At 43.4% G+C, this 20,214-nt stretch overlaps 2 protein-coding genes across 3 annotated transcripts in view; one reads left to right on the top strand and one right to left on the bottom strand.

The window, feature by feature from the left end:
• Positions 1–2,503: 2,503 nt before the first annotated feature.
• The window catches only part of VOPP1 (VOPP1 WW domain binding protein), a 184,902-nt gene continuing 167,191 nt past the window's right edge, over positions 2,504–20,214 (bottom strand). Inside the window, exon 6 of the mRNA XM_073550042.1 lies at positions 2,504–3,102. Within this exon, the coding sequence (XP_073406143.1) occupies positions 2,930–3,102 (173 nt within the window). The 3' untranslated portion in view covers positions 2,504–2,929. The remainder of the gene's footprint in view (positions 3,103–20,214) is intronic.
• Positions 5,644–20,163, top strand: LOC141052746 (uncharacterized). Of its 2 annotated transcripts, XM_073550040.1 has the most exons (6): positions 5,644–5,687; positions 14,112–14,166; positions 15,297–15,369; positions 18,159–18,234; positions 18,357–18,871; positions 18,998–20,163. In XM_073550040.1, the coding sequence occupies exons 5-6, from the start codon at positions 18,744–18,746 to the stop codon at positions 19,815–19,817; spliced, it is 948 nt and encodes a 315-aa protein (XP_073406141.1). In that variant the 5' UTR covers positions 5,644–5,687; positions 14,112–14,166; positions 15,297–15,369; positions 18,159–18,234; positions 18,357–18,743; the 3' UTR covers positions 19,818–20,163. The 2 variants fall into 2 exon arrangements, with proteins under 2 accessions (XP_073406141.1, XP_073406142.1); XM_073550041.1 differs by lacking the exons at positions 5,644–5,687; positions 14,112–14,166 and having other exon boundaries at positions 15,137–15,369; positions 18,357–18,550; positions 18,715–18,871.

Raw genomic sequence — 20,214 nt, 5'->3', positions numbered from 1 at the left:
ATTTTATTCATTTCTGCAGCGTTTTCACAGCGAAAAAATGTGGAAAAAAACGCATAAAATCCGCAGGAATTCCGGATGTGTGCACATAGCCTAATAGTCTATGAGGTAGTATGTCCGACTTTTTTTCCTCAGACCAAGCGGTCTCCACAAAAGCATAAACACTCGTCGATATTGATCCAAGAGTCAGATCTAAATCGCCAAAGCAAATCTATGGATCTGTGATAAAATCGTACAGCACTCTGATGCTATCTATCTTCTGTCTCTTTTTAACAAACCGTTAGATAGCAGAAGCTTGAGAAACGTGCATCGTTTTTGTTTTTCATCCAAGATAAACCGATTAAACTCTGATCAAACGCTGATGGTAAAAACTAACACTGACCAAACTCTGATGGTAAAAACTATCACTGACCAAACTCTGATGGTAAAAACTAACTCTGACCAAACTCTGATGGTATAGACTATCACTGACCAAACTCTGATGGTAAAAACCAACTCTGACAGAACTCTGATGGTAAAAACTAACTCTGACCAAACTCTGATGGTAAAAACTATCACTGACCAAACTCTGATGGTAAAAACTAACTCTGACCAAACTCTGATGGTAAAAACTAACTCTGACCAAACTCTGATGGTAAAAACTAACTCTGACCAAACTCTGATGGTAAAAACTAACACTGACCAAACTCTGATGGTAAAAACTAACTCTGACAGAACTCTGATGGTAAAAACTAACACTGACTAAACTCTGATGGTAAAAGCTAACACTGACCAAACTCTGATGGTAAAAACTAACACTGACAGAACTCTGATGGTAAAAACTAAAACTGACCAAACTCTGATGGTAAAAACTATCACTGACCAAACTCTGATGGTAAAAACTAACTCTGACCAAACTCTGATGGTAAAAACTAACTCTGACCAAACTCTGATGGTAAAAACTAACTCTGACCAAACTCTGATGGTAAAAACTAACACTGACCAAACTCTGATGGTAAAAACTAACTCTGACAGAACTCTGATGGTAAAAACTAACACTGACTAAACTCTGATGGTAAAAGCTAACACTGACCAAACTCTGATGGTAAAAACTAACACTGACAGAACTCTGATGGTAAAAACTAAAACTGACCAAACTCTGATGGTAAAAACTAACTTTGACCGAACTCTGATGACACTGACAAAAGACACTCAGACCATTTGCTTTGCATATAAGAAAAATCACTGTCTAGGAGTCCTAAATTACTTTTAGCTACATTAAGAGTATTTAATTTTCTGCCTAAAGTGACACGATTCTGTCTTTCCCCCAAAAAACTCTATTGTGTCACTAAACTGAAGCTTCACTATACAGTATAGTCCAGCAATGTATAATTTAGCACCATCACTTCATTACATTTCTTGCTATTTTTGGACTTTTATTTTTAATAGGTGATCTATGAGTAGCCATTTCCTCCTTTTAGATGGTTTTATCTAAATCATTATGATATGGTGATTATTTCCATTATATATTTTTATGAGCTCTGTATATAGTGCATTGAGCTCTGAAACCCACAGAAGAGAATTTGAAACGAGTCTGTCCCATTAACTTGTTGCCATTTGTAAGGTCCGCTTTATTACTAGTCAAAATAGAACAAAAATAATGACTAATAGCAGAAACCTGGATAGTGCAATGGGCGCATAAATTAGTGTATTCATACAGGGGGTGCTTCCACACCTCGGAGCAGTGATTGACAGCTCGCTGCTGCGTATCTGCATACACCGCAGCTTGTCAATCACTATGAGAAGGGTAGCGAGAGGTGGGGGAGTGCTTTGCTCAGGAATATATCAGACTCACAGCAATGAGGCTGTTGAATTCTGTGATCAATCCTATCAGCAATTTTTTTTTGTACCATTATGGATAATAAGAGAGCAGACCAATACCTATGTAGTCCTTGAATACGACAGCAATATCTGATGAAAGATCCGCTTTAATAGTTGTGTACACAAGACTAGGCGCTCCCAGCTGGCATTTCCCATTGTTGCTCCAGGTGGTTGACAAATCTCTTGCTAAATACAGACATGAAAGAGACCTGTCAATCACCTGAAGCATAAAAGGGGAGAAACTGACAAGGAGTGGTTCAGGACAAGTCACATCTCTACCTATGGCCCCAGCCAGATCATCAAGCTATATTTTCCTAAAACATCAGAGTGTCGGCCAAAAATATACCTGGCTACAGGTACAGCTACAGCGGGTTCAGTTTACAACAGTTCTGCGTGACCTTAGCCTGGGTGTAAACCCCAATGCAATACATGAGATTAATTCATTACGCTAGTTAACAGTATCATTATTGTAAAGGTTCTTGTTTGCTAAATTCATGCCACCAAAGAGGACCCCTCCAGGTATGCCATCTTTAGTAGTTTTTGACTTGTTGTCATCAGAGATGACCATGGTCTGTTGTTTAATCCACTGGTCGCATTTATTTTTTTTCTTACATTTTTTATGAAGAACACAAGTTATCCAACATGGTTTCCATGAAGAGCATGCCTTTTATTGTAGATACTGCATATTCTGCTAGCACTCAAGAATAATAGGCAAACTAGGCAACGATATGTACTGTACACCACCAGCATAGATACAATGAAAGAGCTACGTACTAGGGAACGTGTAGAAAAAAAATAAATTAAACTAAAAAAAAACTGCTTTCTTAGCAATGGAGGAGTGCAATTAATCATCATACCCCATGCTAGTACCGAGATGGTAACATAAACTGTAATTCTGAAAAATTGTCATGACTGCAATCATGTTACAGCATTACTGTCCCCTCTGACCAGATTTGGTCTTCCAATACTTCATACCAATAGATCAATCATCATGCCAAGAGAGAGTCCTCCTCATGGTAAAGTTATAAAAAGTCAGATATAAGAAAAAAAAATTGCCAAGTGCAAAATTGCTTCATTTGCAAGATTTCACCACTTGCTCGTAAGGTGGTGGAGGTGTGTTGTAGTAGGACGGAGGAGGTGGGAAAGCTGGGTTTCCTTGAGGGGAGTTTGGCTGCATGTGAAATGAAGGTGTGGCTGGGTTTCCCCCTGGATCAGAATAATATGGCATTCCTGGTTGTTGAGGTCCTGAAATATAAAATTAAAAGCATCAAATAACTGTCCCATATTACGAGTTCAGACTATCAACACCATTGACATGTAAAAATAACTTTTATACCAAGTTGGAATTACCTTGAGCTAAACTTAACTGCACTAAGATTCAGGCTGCAATACTTTGCTATTTATGTTCACAACTGCTGATATACAGTTTGTCAGGTGTCACTCCTACTAATACATGCTGAATATGAGGTCTGTGTGCGCAGGATGCAGCTGCCCTCACTAGTTCTCGTGTATTAGCACTGCTTTAGTCCTGTACTGCTTCCTCATTCTACAGTCTATGAGGGATAGTCTGTAAAGGATACATTTTGCTTATAGATACTGGGTCACACTATCAGTATTAGGTCTGTATTTCACAGCAGTATTTGTAAACCAAAACCAGGAGTGGGTCAATAATGCAGCATTGGTGCAGGTGTTTCTATTATATTTTTCTTCTGATTGTTCCTCATCTGGTTTTGGCTTACAAATACTGATGTGAAATACTGAGCAAATACTGACCAAATACTGATAGTGTGACCGTAGCCTGATACTGAGGAACGAAGGATTTTCTCCCTCCCTGCGCAGAGTTCTCTCCTTTCTCTCTACACTGCAGACTGTCCTGTGTGTTTTCTTCAAACCCTCTATACACGCTAATACAATTCAGCTTGTGTGATTTGCTCTTTCTAAAGGCTAGGATTGCTTCTTTCCTCTCCACACTGGTATCTGCCCCAAACCACCTCCTGATATTTCTGGTAACGAAAAAAAACGGTACCAGAGATGAAAGTGTCCGAGTGTCAAGGTATGTAATACATGTGGCAACCGTGTGCTGCATCAGTATCACACGGACGGTCGCCAGGCAAGAAGTGCTAGAGTAGGCACTGGGTGCTGAAGATGGCTCTCATCATTCTCTCCTGCTCTGCCGGCAATCAGAATGATGAGAATTATATTCAAGTGAGAACAATGACAGGAGGCGGTTGATGGGACTATTACTCCCATCAGCCTACTCCTGATGCCGCTAATAAAAGTGACAGCAGGAGCGGCTGATGGCAGTATTCCTAACCCGCCGCCTGAGCTATAAATAAATAAAATAAATACATGAATGAAAAACCTGGCGTGGGTTCCCTTTTTTGTCTATAACCAGCCAGGCAAAACTCACAGCTGGGGGTTGCAACCCTCAGCTGTCAGCTTCAGCAAGGCTGGTTATCAAGAATAGAGGGGTCCTCATGCTGTTTTTTTTTAATTATTTAAATAAATAATTTAACAAAATGGCATGGGGTGCCCCCCAGTTTTAACAGCCAGCCTTGCTAAAGCTGACAGCTGGGGGCTGGTATTCTCAGGCCGGTAAATGGCTATTTATATAGGCCCCCAGCCTAAAAATAGCAGCCCACAGCCGCCCAGAAAAGGTGCATCTATTAGATGCACCAATTATGGCACTTTGCTTGGCTCTTCCCCATTGCCCTGTAGCAGTGACAAGTGGAGTTCATATTTGTGGGGTTGATGTCTCCTTTGTATTATCAGGTGACATCAAGCCCACGGCTTAGTAATGGAGAGGCGTCTATAAGACACTGCTCGATTACTAATCCTATAGTTAGGTGCTAAATAAACACACAGCCAGAATAAAGTCTTTTATTAGAAATAAAACAAAACACAGTTTTCCATTTTTATTTAAAAATAGCAAACACAGTTATACTCACCTAATGCCTAATTCCACTGAAGCCCTCATCTCCTGTAATAAACCAAAATAAAAAACATCAATATCCCTCAGCTGTCCGACATTCTGTCCCACGTCGTAATCTATGTCTGGTGGATAAATAGTTTTCAACCTGGATAGTGCCAAGATGCGACCGTCCAGGCTGAGAACCACTGGTGACTGAGCTGCTGTGAGCACAGCATCATTGACCAGCGGTGACATAATCAAGGTTACCTTGCACATAGAGAGTTATTGTTTGCACAAATATCTGACATTGTGGAATTGTCTCTTACCCAATCTTTCATTCCAGGGGTACTAATTGTGGATGCTAGCTTTATCTACCTTAATATTTATGTTTGATATAGTTTGTTATATACTATTGTATAAAGAAAATATTCTTATTTTGTGAAGTCAGCACTCCAACATTCTTTGTTTAATAGACCTTTCAGGAGTTTCTTCTATACTATATCCCCACTTGATTAAAACATTTTTTGGGATTATGTTAATTACATTGCCTTTTATTTGTTTTATCATCAGTGTTCCTGTGAACTTGTTAATAATCCTATAGTTGTATTGTAAATAAACACATAGCAAGAATAAAGTTTTTTATTTGAAATAAAAACAAGTTTTCCTTTTTTTATTTAAAAATAAAAAAATTAATATTTATTGAAATAAAAACAAAAACACACTTTTTTTATTTAAAAATAACAATCACAGTTGTATTCACCTAATGCCCATTCCATTGAATCCCTCATCTCCTGTAATAAAACAAAAATAAAAAACAACCTTATCTCTCATCTGTCCGTCGTTCTGTCTCACGCCGTAATCTATGTCTGGGGATTAATAATTTTCAACCTGGACGGTAAAAAGATGCAACATCGGAGAGGTGAGGGATATGGTTGTTTGAATATCTTTGTTTGATTACAGGAGAAGATGAAGGATTCAATTGAATTAGGTGTTAGGTGAGTATAATTGTGTTTGTTATTTTTAAATATAATATACAGATATACACTGGCGCTACCAAGAAAAAGAACGGGCTGCTGGTACCTAGACAGAAGCTGTGCTTTTTCTGTCAAGAAAGGGTTAAATGAGTAAATAGCGGAAGGTACCGCGCTCCAAATAGCATAGGACGATTCAGTGATGATAAAAGTGAAAGTAAAAGTAAACGTCCTACCTTTCACACATAAACCCCGTACTCAGAGTGTGCAGGAGATACAGATCTACCACGCCAGCAAGATTCACTAATGAGCCGTGACAGAGCTTATACAGACTTACCCTAAAGTTTACCCCCAAGTTTTGTGACGCAACAGTGATCTCACCAGCGAGATCGCTGTGCGTGACACTTATCAGCGCTGAAATCTCATCTCTCGAGATCTCAGTCCCGAGATCACCATCAGCGCATGCGCCGCCCCCGGCGACGGACGCCATATTGCCGGAGCCAAAACAGAGGGAACCGAGAGGGAGCCACGGGGCTCTGGCCTGTCGCCAAATGTCACCAGAGCCCCGGGATTGGAACCGGAGACACCGCTGGGCACATGGAAACACGGCTGGGCACCTGGAGACACCAGCGCCAACGGACACCCAGTAAATGTGGGCAGAGCCCCGGGCTGCTGCACAGACCCCCCCTGGCAGCAGTACAGCGCCCCTGGCAGCAGCGCAAGCCCCCCTGGTAGCAGCATGAGCCCCCATGGCAGCAGTAAAGCCCCCCTAGAAGCAGCGCAAGCCCCCCTGGTAGCAGCATGAGCCCCCCTGGTAGCAGCACAAGCCCCCCTGGCAGCAGTTCAGCCCCCCTGGCAGCAGCATGAGCCTCCCCTGGAAGCAGCACAGACCCCCCTGGCAGCAGTACAGCCCCCCTGGCAGCAGCGTGAGCCCCCCTGGTATCAGCACGAGCCCCTCTGGTAGCAGCACGAGCCCCCCTGGCAGCGTGCTGCACATCGGAGCACCCTTTCATCCCTTCCTGTGGCCTGCAGTATCACTCCTCTCCTGCCTCCTCCAGCAGCGACCCTGGGACCCCACTTCACTGCAGCCACCACCCCCGGTAAGCAATAAGACACCTGGATTATAAGAGGCACCACCATTTTATTAAAAAAATGTTTTTTCCTATTTTTCTCCTCAAAATTTGTGGTGCGTCTTATAATCCGGAGCGTCTTATAAAGCGAAAAATATGGGTACCTTAAAAAATTCTTTAAAAAATATTCATAAAACCACACAGTGTGTATATGGCTAATTAAAACAGTCATAAACAGCCTCTATGTATGCATTTCACAATATTAATATTGGTTAAAGACGTTGTCCTATTGCATACCGAATATTAGTGTAACTGGTGAGGATAATAATTAAAATACTTATATATAAATACCCCTTATGAATAAACTAAAAATCCAGTTTAAATATGAATAAAAATAGAATAAATATGAAAGAACTGGTTATAAATAGTTAATAAGTACATGAAACCTCTAATGCAAGCATCCATATGTATTCATTTGTCTACAATCATATTAGAAGGCATATAATTCCAGTTCATGACTCAGGCCTTTTGGGGCCAAACTGTCCAAGGAGAATATCCAATAGGACTCTGCTCTAGACATTGCCTTGAGGAAATCGCCCCCTCTCTGGTTATGATGGACCACCTGAATGCCGCAAAAATGAACGCCTTTCAAAGATTGGCTATGTTTGTCTTTAAAGTGGCGTGAGAGAGGGTGTCCTATAAAGCCTTTGCGAATGTTAGAAAAGTGTTCTTTGATGTGATCCATCAAGCGACGTTTGGTACGGCCCACATACAATTTGTTGCATGGGCACCTAATGCAATATATGACCCCCTTAGAAAAACAGGATATGTTCTCTGTGATATTGAACTCCATTGTACCACTGGAGTTGGAAAAGGTCAATTGATGTATCTTTTTAAAAGAGGTGTTCATACACCCAAAACACCCTCCACATGGTAAAAAGCCTGTAATGCCCTGATTGAGGGCCTTCCGGGGACCTTTAGGGCCCCCGAAAGCCATCTTTGTGGTTGGGGCCACAAGGTTTCCTAACGTTTGTGACTTCCTATATGCAAGTCTAGGGTTACTAGGGAGAAATTCCCCAATCACTTTGTCTTTTTGAAGGATTGGCCAATTGGCGTATGATGTTGGCCAAAATAAAGGAAACGTGTGTTTTGTTTTTATTTTGCATGAAAGACTTAATTCTGGCTGTGTTTATTAACAATATAATTAAAGGATTAGCAATGGATAGGTGTCTTATAGATGCCTCTCCATTACTAAGCCATGGGCTTGATTTCACCAAACAATACAAAGGTGACATCAACCCCACAAATATGAACCCCACTTGCCACTTCTACAGAGCAAGTGGGAAGAACCGGGCAAAACTCCAGAATTGGCGCATCTACAAGATGTGCCTTTTCTGGTTGGCTGCGGGCTGCTATTTTTAGCTTGAGAATACCAGCCCCCAGCTGTCTGCTTCAGCAAAGCTGATTGTCAAAGTTTGATGGGGGGAGGGCCACAATGTTTTTTAAAATTGTTTATTTAAATAATTAAAAACACAGCATCGGGACCCCTCTATTCTTGATAGCCAATCTTGTTAAAGCTGACAGTTGAGGGTTGCAGTTTTTCCTGGCTGGTTATCAAAAATACAGGAGAACCCATGTCATTTTTTTATTATAATTTATTTAAAGCGCAGGCACCGGCTGATGAATACTCCCATCCGCCGCTCCTGCTCTCACTGTTATTAGCAGCAGCAGGCGTCGGCTGATAGAAGTAGTCCCATCAGCTGACACATGTTACCAGAGATAAACTTTATACCTCCGATCACTGCTTTAGGTTCACACTGTCATTAGACAGCGTGGGAATGGCGGCTAATGATTTTACTGCCGATCAGAACCAGTGTTTTTTGTGCTGTCATTCACCCGAACAGTAACATGGTGTCATGATCCATTTCTTGGATCTGTGTCAGATCTGGATTTCCTCACATTTAAACTTTTTTCCTTTCTGGCCATCGGGGGTTAATGTCAGTAAACAGGAGACAGGGACAGGTCGGGGACTTGGGCCTCACTACCATTAAGTGTACCCCCAAGTTAAGGAAAGTCAGCTATCCGCCTTTGCCATAGGGGCAGTTCAGGGGGCCTTCTTCCACATCACCTGTTTTCCCCTTACTGCCTCGTGACACTGCCCCGTGACATTATCACCAACCGTCCCATTTTTTCTGGTGAGCCATGGCCCAAATGCAGGCCTTTGCCACACTGCTGCAGTCCCTCACTGATGAGCTTAAGGTGCTGCGGGGTGAGGTGGTGCAGCAGCTGCAGCAGTTAGTGGGGTTCTGGTCCTCGGCTCAGGTTCAGGCTCAACCAGAACCCAAGATTTCTCTCCCTGACAGGTTTTCTGGAGGGAGAGAAAAATTTCTTGTGTTTCAGGAGGCCTGTAAATTATATTTCAGGCTCTGCCCCCGTTCATCAGAGAGTGAGGAACAGCGTGTGGGGATTATTGTCTCCCTTCTTAAGGGTGATCCCTAATCCTGGGCCTTCTCCCTGCTGACCGATTCACCATCGTTACGGTCGGTGGATGGGTTTTTTTGCAGCTCTGGCGCTGGTGTATGGAGATCCTGATGATGTTTCGTTGGCGGAATCCCGACTCCGTAAAATCAAGCAGGGGAGCCGGTCGGCTGAGGAGTACTGCTCTGAGTTTAGGAGGTGGGCCATGGATACTCAGTGGAATGACCCTGCCCTTAGGAGTCATTTTGTGCAGGGTCTGTCCCCAAAGTTGCAGGATACTCTAGTGCAGTATGCCACCCCCAGGTCGCTGGAGGCCACCATGTCCCTTGCCATCTGGGTGGATAGATGCCTCAGGGACAGACATACACCATATGTGCCCCCTATAGTCCTTGCTAGGGAGGAGGACACACCTGAACTGTCGGAGGAACCCATGAAGCTCGGAGGAGTTGTTTCCAAAAAGGGGCTGCCTGCGGCCCACCGAGGTGTGGGGGCATATTTTTACTGTGGGCAGACTTGCCATTTTATAGGAGTCTGCCCAGTGTGCGCCAAATCTTCCGTATCACCAAAGAAGCCACCTCCCCCTGGTTGTGTGGTGGGAGATGACCAGGGAGTGTATATTTTCTCCATTTCTTCCCCTCAGTGTACTCTATCAGCGGAAGTTATGGTGGGCAGGGAGACTGAAGACCTTACGATACTTGTGGACAGTGGAGCTGGAGTCAACCTGGTGGATGCCCACTTTGTCCATACCCATGGCCTCAGGTGTAGGATGCTAGCCAAACCCTTAACCATCCAGACCAATGACTCTGTCCCACTAAGCCAGGGGAACCTCACCCAAGTCATGGACAATATACATCTTTGTATAGGGACTCATCGTGAGGAGTCCCTGTCATGCTACGTCTTGGGGGAATACCATCACCCATCGTTTTAGGCCTCCCTTGGTTAAAGAAACACAACCCAGTGATAGATTGGCGGTCTGGGGAAGTTGTCAGCTGGGGGCAGTCGTATGAGGGCTGCTGCCTGGGGGCTACTGTCTCCACTGTCTTACTACAACCATTCCCTTCTTCCCCAGTGGGGGCAGCAGAGGTGCTGCCTGGGAGTAGGGACCAGTCTCAACCCTAACCATTAGCCGACCCTGTTAGTGGGAGACCTCTTAGGAGGAGGGGTCACCGAAGGGTGGTGGTTTCCTCTGAAAATCTTGGGGGTGTAAGTGTGGTGACACAGGGGGACGCCTCTGTTGTCAGTCCTTCGAAGAATTTACCATTTTGTGGCAAATGCATGAGTGGTAATAAACGTTCAGGTCTGGACCTGTGTGTGAACGAGTTTGAGTGGGTGTCCACCAATCACATCCGGTGGAAGTGCTCTGCTGGATTCTGGAATTCTCGTTATCGGTCCTTATCGGGGGTCGGCCACTCTCGGCACAGCGACTTACCAGCTGGAGTTACCCTCTGTTATGCCCATACACAAGTCGTTCCCCAGGTCAGCGCTCTGGAGATGTGTGTCACCTCCGGGACATATATAACCGCTTTTGCCATAAACCTGAGTCAGGTGTTCACCTAGGTGAACTCAACTGTGTCCAGGCGTCCTCATCATAGGTTGTTTTTTTTTGGTGAGGCGCTTTGTTGAGGGTTTAGAGGGAGGGAGGGGTACTGTCACGATCGATTTCTTGGAACTGTGTCATAGCTGGATTTCCTCACATTTAAACTTTTTTCCTTTCTAGCCATCGGGGGTTAATGTCAGTTTTTCCTCCCGGTGGCCGCTGGTGTTACTACAACTTTAGTTAGCCTGCTGGTGGATTTTTCCCCCCGGTGCCCGCTGGTGTTACTGCATTGTGATTAATTATCTATGCAGGTGGGTGCCACTCCCTTCAGTTGTTTGCTGTTTTCAAGTGGCTAACTCTGCTGTCCAGGAGCATTGCAGCAGAGCAAGCTAAGTGTTGTTTTGTTTTACCCTGTCTGTTGAATCTTTCCTTTGGGTTTTTGGTGCAGTACACTTTTTCCCTGTCTCACCTCCTGGGGAGAGGATTGGAGGTTTAGCTCAGGGCTAAACAGGAGACAGGGACTTGGGCCTCACTACCATTAAGTGTACCCCCAAGTTAAGGAGAGTCAGCTACCCCCCTTAGCCTTAGGGGCAGTTCAGGGGCCCGTCTTCCACATCACCTGTTTTCCCCTTACTGCCCCGTGACACTGCCCCGTGACACATGGACTTCCTGGTGAAGTCCGTGTTCAGTGTACATGCCCGAACAGTAGGTGTTCAGTACGGACACCGAACTTTACTGTTCGAGTTCACCCATCTCTACCCTCATATATTCTTTGCTTTCTATTGAATCCAGGAATTTTAGATTCAAACGTGACTGTACAGAAATCAAAAATATCCATCCATATCAATTGTGACTACTCTGAAAAAAAAACAACAAATGAGTTTTCAAATATAACATTTTGGCTCATCACGAGCCTTGTTCACATACAGTATAGTCACAGTGATCAGATGAGGGAAGGATGCCTATCATAAAACAATTAAAACATTCTTAAAAAATTAGGTGGATCAGTGATATCATCTACACGCAACTTGTCTTATTCTTCTCATTCTTAGGCTTCTTTTACACTAACCATGTTTTTATTGGCCGTTTTTGCGGCCCCAATAGATTTCGGCCCGCAAAACTTAGTCGGAGCGCCGTGTGCCGTATGGCCGTGAGGGCCGTATTTGCAGCTGTGAAAAAAGATCGAGCCTGCTTGATCTTTTTCACGGCTTATGGACACGGCCCCACTGAAAAACAATGAAGCCGCAAAAATAGCGGAAGTTGTTTTTGCGATGCACTGTCACTTCCGGTTTTGCGTAACTCCGTTTTTTTCCAATACTTCTTCCATAGTATTGGAAACCTGAAAAATGGCAATCCGCAAGTTTTTTGCAGTCCGTTATTGCGACAGACCGTGAAAATTGCGGCGATACAGCCCACAAAAAAGGCCCGCAATAATGGGCCGCAAAAACCCAGTAAGTGTAAAAGAAACCTTATGAAGATCTCTTAACAGTACTCTAGCTTCATCTCAGGCTAAGTGCACACGTACCGGAAATCTCGCGGAAATTACCGCGAGAATTCCGGAATTCCAGTCCGCGGGAAAATCGCATTTTAAATTCCCGCGATTTTCCTGCAGAAAAACTAGCATTTTGCAAGCGTATTTAGCTTGCAAAATGCTAGCGTTTTCCAAGTGATCTGTAGCATCGCTTGGAGAACTGATTGACAGGTTGGTCACACTCGTCAAACATAGTGTTTGATAAGTGTGACCAACTTTTTACTACTGAGGCCGCCTATGCAGCATCAGTAGTAAAAGATAGAATGTAAAAAAAAATAAAAAATGGTGTTATTCTTACCTTCCGACGTCCCGCGCATCCGTTCCCAGTAATCCTTTGCGAAAATGCCCGCGATGACGTCTGTTCTCGCGGGATCGCGATGTCTCGCGGTTATTCTCGATGACGTCGCGCGAATGACCGCGAGACTTCCCGATCCTGCGAGAACGGACGCCATCGCGGGCATTTTCACAAAGGACTACTGGGAACGAGAGCGTGAAGAGAAGCGGGAAGACTGCGCAGGACGTCGGAGGGTGAGAATAACAATACAGTCTCCTCTCCTCCGGACCGTGGGTACCATCCGCAAATGTTCTGCTTATTTTCCGCATGGTGTGCACAGCCACATGCGGAAAGTAAGCAGAACAATGCATTCCTATGGGTGCGGGATCGCCGCGATTCCGCAAATTAATGAGCATGCTGCGGTTTTTACCGCAAAGCGATTCCGCCGCGGTAAAAACCGCAGCATTAGCACAGCATCGCGGAATCCCATAGGAATGCATGGGATGCTTATTTTTCGTGTTTTCACGGCAAAATCGCGCGGTTAAAACCGCCGCGGAAACGCGAAAAAAACGCCACGTGTGAACTCAGCCTTACTCTTCAGAAACATACAGATTAACTTCCTGCAGTTACACATGCTTATTCTTAATCATTTAAGGAACCGTGTGAATAACGAACTGCTCCATTGTGTACTCAGTGAACTCTTTAAGTAAATGAATTAAAATTGATTAGAATAGACACACACAGGACTAATTACTGCCAATCTGGCTGCACTCAGACAATTCTACAAAGAAGCGGAGCAATCAAATACCTTCACAGTTATCAGAAAAACTGATTTCCTATTATAAAAAGAGCTTAGTAGAGCTTAGGATTTCCTGCTTTGAGGCAATTTTTTAAACTGTCCTGAGCAACCACTTAGAGGGAATCTGTCACCAGGGTTTTGCTACTCTATCTGCGAGCAGCACGATGTAGGGGCAGAGACCCTGATTCCAGCAATGTATCATTTACTGGGTTCTGCTGTTTTAGTTAAAAACTGATTAATCTGCTGCAGATCTATCAGTTCCTTGAATGCTGTGCTCTGCTTAACTCCACCTACACCACTGATTGGCAGCTTCCTGTGTACACTGTGCATAAGCAGAAAACTGCCAATCAGTGCTGGGGGCGTGGTTGGACTACCTGTCAGCAAACCAAATAGTCTGCTAGTAATAATCTCCTGCTGATAAAACAATGATTTTATAAAAAAAATACTCTTAGCAGATTAGTAAGTGACGTATTGCTGGAATCAGTCTTTACATTATAATTGTCTTAGATTATGTAGCAAATATCTGGTGACATATTGCCTTTAGTGAAATTGATTAAAAACTATGCAATGTGTTAATAAAAATCATGTAAATATAAAGAAATTGGAGCAAATATTATTTAAGTGTTCTGTATGTAAATTATGAAAATTTTTATAGAGTATTAATTCAATTATCTTTTATCAAGCTAGTCACATCATCATCATCATCATCTAGGAGTAAAGAAAAACCATATGATAGAGGTATCAGTAGCCTGTCCTGTCTTTTCATGAACAACAACATACATTAGACTGTTTTTGTCTTTTTTATTACCCTCAGCTCATGGCAATAATCATAGTTCAACAGTTAATAATATTTCATTCAGTTTTCTTCAAAGAGACAGTCCAGAAATTTTTTTTTAACCCCTTCATGAGTGGAGTTATTTTTGTTTTTCCGTTTTTGTTTTTTTGCTCCCTTTCTCAGAGCAGTAACTTTTTTAATTTTCACTCAATATGGCCATGTGAAGGCTTGTTTTTCGCAGGATGAGTTGTATCGTGTACTGGAAAACGGGAAAAAATTTCAAGTCCGGTGAAATTGCAAAAAAATGCAATTCCGCAATTCTCTTTTGTTTTGCTTTTATACTATGTTTACTAAATGCTAAAACTGACCTGCCATAATGATTCCCCAAGTCATATCGAGTTCATAGACACCAAACATGTGTAGGTTCTTTTTCATCTAAGTGGTGAAGATAAAAATGTCAAAGTTTGTTAAAAAACAAAAAAAAATGGTGCCATTTTCCAATACCTGTAGCGTCTCCATTTTTTCTGATTTTGGGTTGGATTGGGGCTTATTTTTTGTGCACCGAGCAGAAGTTTTTAAAGATACCATTTTGGTGTGTATACAATCTTTTGATTGCCCATTATTGCATTTTAATGCAATGTTGCGGCGACCAAAAAAATGTAATTCTGACATTTTGACTTTTTTTCTCGTTACACCATTTAGCGATCGGGTTTATTATTTTTTTATTGATAGATCGGGCGATTCTGAATTCGTCGATACCAAATATGTGCATGTTTGATTTTTTTAATTGTTTTATTTTGAATGGGGCGAAAGTAAGGTGATTTGAACTTTTATATTTTTTTATATTTTTAATAACATTTTTTTTTTTACTTTTGGCATGCTTCAATAGTCTCTCCATGGCAGACTAGAAACTACCTCTGCTACATACAGGCTATGATCAGAATGCCTGCATGTAGCAGAATTACTCACTTGCTATGAGTGCCAACCACTGTGTGAAGACACTGAATTTACAAAAATGTCAGTATACAAGCTAATGTCTGTGTGCCTCTTTTTCTCCCTGAAGTCTGTAATCATTTCTGTTTTTTTCTTGCAGCATTCTTCACCATGGCCTCTAGCCCTGAGCACACAGGACAGGTTTCTGAAATGAGTACCTTTGCAATTGATTGGTAAGTATCACTGTTAGTGTTGAGCATTCCGATACCGCAAGTATCGGGTATCGGCCGATACTTGCTGTATCGGAATTCCGATACCGACTTCCGATATTTTTTCAATATCGGAAGTCGGCATCGGAATCGGAAGTTCAAAGTTGATTGACAGCCTGACGTCATCATGATGCGCGGTGTGTGTGCATCATGATGCGCCATCATTTCGGGCCTTCCGGGGGTCTCTGCCGGCCTGCCGGGGGCTGTGCCGGCCTGCCGGGGGGCTGTGTGGACTGCCCGGGGTCTGTACCGGCCTGCCGGGGGGCTGTGCCGGCCTGCCGGTGGTCTGTGCACCCTGTGGGGGTCTGTACCGGCCTGCCGGGGGGCTGTGCCGGCCTGCCGGTGGTCTGTGCACCCTGTGGGGGTCTGTACCGGCCTGCCGGGGGGCTGTGCCGGCCTGCCGGGGGGCTGTGCTGATGTCCGGGGGTCTGTGCAAGCATCGTCCGATGGGACTACAAGTCCCATCTGGCGATGCCTGCTACCATGACAGTGATTGACACATTAGCCAATGATGGGACAGTAGTAGTCCCATCATCCGGCTAATGTGTTAAATGTTAAAAAAAAAAAAAAAATACTACATACATACTACATGCATACTACATACATACTACATACATACTACATACATACCACATATATACTACATACATACTACATACATAACACATATATACTACATACATACTACATACATAACACATATATACTACATACATACTACATACATACTACATACATACTACATACATACTACATATATACTACATGCATGCTACATACATACTACATGCTACATACATACTACATGCATGCTACATACATACTACATGCTACATACATACTACATATATACTACATGCATGCTACATACATACTACATGCTACATACATACTACATATATACTACATACATACTACATACATACTACATGCATGCTACATACATACTACATGCTACATACATACTACATATATACTACATGCATGCTACATACATACTACATGCTACATACATACTACATACATACTACATACATACTACATGCATGCTACATACATACTACATGCTACATACATACTACATATATACTACATGCATGCTACATACATACTACATGCTACATACATACTACATATATACTACATACATACTACATACATACTACATGCTACATACATACCACATATATACTACATGCATGCTACATACATACTGCATGCTACATGCATGCTACATACATACTACATACATACTACATGCTACATACATACCACATATATACTACATACATACTACATACAATACATACATAGACATACAGTACATATAACATAGAGTAACATACTTACCAATACTTGTCACATTGTTCCCCGAAGCCATTGTCTTTTACGGAATAAATATTAACATAACAAACCACAAAAATACTCACCCACGATCCGAAGCAGTCCACGAGTGTGTCCCACGACGATCTTGGGTAGAGAACTGCAGCATCAGCTGTTGCTGCCGTTCTCTACGGGCTGCAGGAATCCAATGACGGAAGGTAGGTATCCTTCCGCACTGTATTCCTCCGCCACTTAAAAAAAAAAAAAGTCCCTAGTCTCACTTTATGCCATTGCTGCGTGGGAATTTGTATGAATGTATTGTATGTAGTATGTATGTAGTATATATGTGGTATGTATGTAGCATGTAGTATGTATGTAGTATGTATGTAGCATGCATGTAGCATGCAGTATGTAGCATGCATGTAGTATATATGTAGTATGTATGTAGCATGTAGTATGTATGTAGCATGCATGTAGTATATATGTAGTATGTATGTAGCATGTAGTATGTATGTAGCATGCATGTAGTATGTATGTAGTATATATGTAGTATGTATGTAGTATGTATGTAGCATGCATGTAGTATGTATGTAGTATGTATGTAGCATATATGTAGTATGTATGTAGTATGTATGTAGCATGCATGTAGTATATATGTAGTATGTATGTAGCATATATGTAGTATGTATGTAGCATGTAGTATATATGTAGTATGCATGTTGCATGCATGTAGTATATATGTAGTATGTATGTTGCATGTAGTATGTATGTAGTATGTATGTTGCATGTAGTATATATGTAGTATGCATGTAGCATGTATGTAGTATGAATGTAGCATGTATGTAGTATGCATGTTGTATGTATGTAGCATGCAATTTTTTTTTTTTTTTTTTTTTTTTACATTCAACACATTAGCCGGATGATGGGACTACTACTGTCCCATCATTGGCTAATGTGTCAATCACTGTCATGGTAGCAGGCATCGCCCGATGGGACTTGTAGTCCCATCGGACGATGCCTGCACAGACCCCCGAAGCCTGCACAGCCCCCCGGAGCCTGCACAGCCCCCCGGCAGGCCGGCACAGCCCACCGGAGCCTGCACAGCCCCCCTGGCAGGCCGGCACAGCCCCCCGGCAGGCCGGCACAGACCACCGGAGCCTGCACAGACCCCCTGGCAGGCCGGCACAGCCCCCCGAAAGGCCCGTACAGACCCCAGAGAGGCTGTACAAGGGAAAAACAGGATTTTTCTTATTCCGATACCGGAAGTCCCATAGACTTGAATGGGACTTCCGGTATCGGAATCGGCGATACCGATACTTTTTTTTAAGATCGGCCGATCCATTCCGATCCGATACTTTGAAGTATCGGACGGTATCGCTCAACTCTAATCACTGTACATATGTGCCAAAATCATGTTTTTTCTTTTACAGAACACTTCATCAAGAGGAGCAGGAACAGGAGCAGGAGGAGCAGAGGGAGGCACAAGTACCGGTGGCAAGACGGCATGTAAGTTTTGCTTTTTATTTTTTTTTCCTTGAGTGTTAATAGTTTTTCTGGCCTTTTTTTCTTTTCTCTTTTTTTTTTCCTTGTTTATTTTTCCAACATTATTGTTTTTATTTAATTTATAGGTTCCACAATGGGAGGAGGACTACATCGACAATGACCTCCTGATCTCACATTTTCAGGAGAGAGTTGCCTTGTAGGACACCTGGGAGCGAGACCACTCAGACATGGTGGTGATTCGGTGGCTGTTGAATGAGGTGGCCCAAATCGCTGATGGATCACTGGGACAATGCTACGCCATGAAACAGAAAGGAATTTCGTAAGTATTGCAATGTGGTCTGACGCGGCAGTGAACCTGTAAAGGCCGGGATCACACAAACGTGTGTGATGCGATAAAATCCTGCGAGTTTCTCGCATCACACACAGTTGTGTGATCCCAGCCTAAAGAGAATTGTTTAACCTTATTTTTATCCCCCTACACAGTGAACAAAGTCAGAACCCATTGGCGTTCAATGAAGGATCGCTTCAACAAGGACCACAGACAGGAGAACCAGGTTCGCAGTGGTGGTGCAGCAAGGATCAGGAAATTTAAGTATCAGCGGATGCTGGCTCTCCTGAGGCCTGTCCTTGCTCAGATAACGTAAGTATTTTTGTGTTGTATTCCATTGTGTTGTGTTCCCTAGTCTGAAATTTTCTATTCCACTGGAGTTGGCGCTTGTACAATTGTAATTTTTTTTGTAGTAATGTTTATCTTTTCTTTTCACAGAACCTGGAGCAGCACCCTCGAACCTGGATCGTCCTCTGGAGCGGTCCTTAAGCGAACAGCCTCGGAGCAGACCCAGCCATCCACCAGTGAGGCAGAAAGTGGGCCGGCATCACAGGCTGGAGAACAGGCAGCTGGTCCTTCAGGTCTTCCCCTGTCCCAGGCCTCCTTTGCCTCTTTTTATGTTGGGTCTTCCCGACAGCGGCAGAAGGCCTCGGACAGGACACTCATGCCCGAGTTTCTACAATTGAGCTCGGTTTTCCAGGATGGCATGAAGTCGTTGGTAGATAGACTGGATAGTGGTTTGAACCATATTGACAGACTTTTCCAGTCTGTCCACCAGCGCCTTGACCATCTGGAAGCCGACATCCAGAGACCAGCACATCATTTTTTTACGGCCATAGAACGGGGCATGGTGGAATACCTTACGCCTGAACTTCTGCTGAATGTGATGCAGGCCAGCAATGCTGCTACGTTCAGGCTATGCAGCAGACTCAGTTTACACATGTTACATTTCCAATTGTGCCACCAGTTACCTGGTTTACATCTCTACCGAGTTCTGCTCCATTCCCCTGTATGGCCACCACCTTGCCCAGTCCTGCTGCACTCCACTACAGTGCCACCACCATGCCGAGTGCAGTTGAAAGCCACTCCACCACTATGCAGAGTCATGCTCCTGCACAGCTGTACACCACCACCAGCACTCAGATTCATGCTCCTTCACGGCCATCCACCAGCATGCAGATTCCGGGTACTTAATGGTCATTCACCGCCACCACCATGCCTTCGAAACCCACCACTCTCACCCTTCCAAGGTGAATAATAAGCCAACAAAGCCATGGCAAACACAAAAGGAGGAAACGGGAAACGAGGCATGAAAGAACTGTTGTGCTCAATCCACCACCCTCACCTCCCAATGTGTCTGTTTTGTCCCTCCCTTCTAATGCATCTCTCCCATCCCATGTTTCCACTCCTAATGTGTCAACTTCGATCCTTGAGCTCCCAGACCCCACACATCTATTAGCCCCTTCCCTTGGAACCCCTTCATTTTCCACCCCGAGCCAATCCTCCAGTCTCCACACCCCCTTGGTCCGTAACATTCCCACTCATTTTGTAAAAAGTAATTTTTTTTAATTTTTTTTTGTAAATAAAATTGTGTTCTTTGCCCCCTATCACTGCTTGTTCTTTGTCTCTTTCGTCACCGGCAACATACACCGTGC

Source organism: Dendrobates tinctorius, unplaced genomic scaffold, assembly GCF_039654945.1.
Source record: "Dendrobates tinctorius isolate UK_male_01 unplaced genomic scaffold, ASM3965494v1 ptg000162l, whole genome shotgun sequence".
In the NCBI taxonomy this organism is placed as follows: Eukaryota; Metazoa; Chordata; class Amphibia; order Anura; family Dendrobatidae; genus Dendrobates; species Dendrobates tinctorius.
Note: the sequence above shows the minus strand (reverse complement) of the source record. Positions and strands in the feature narration are given on the sequence as shown.

What these genes read in the sequence shown, in the direction of transcription:
- LOC141052746 (XM_073550040.1), top strand. Translation starts at nt 18,744, where the DNA reads ATGAAGGATCGCTTCAACAAGGACCACAGACAGGAGAACCAGGTTCGC. An exon ending in CCTGTCCTTGCTCAGATAAC is followed by an intron (nt 18,872 to 18,997) that starts GTAAGTATTTTT and finishes TTCTTTTCACAG; the next exon opens with AACCTGGAGCAGCACCCTCG.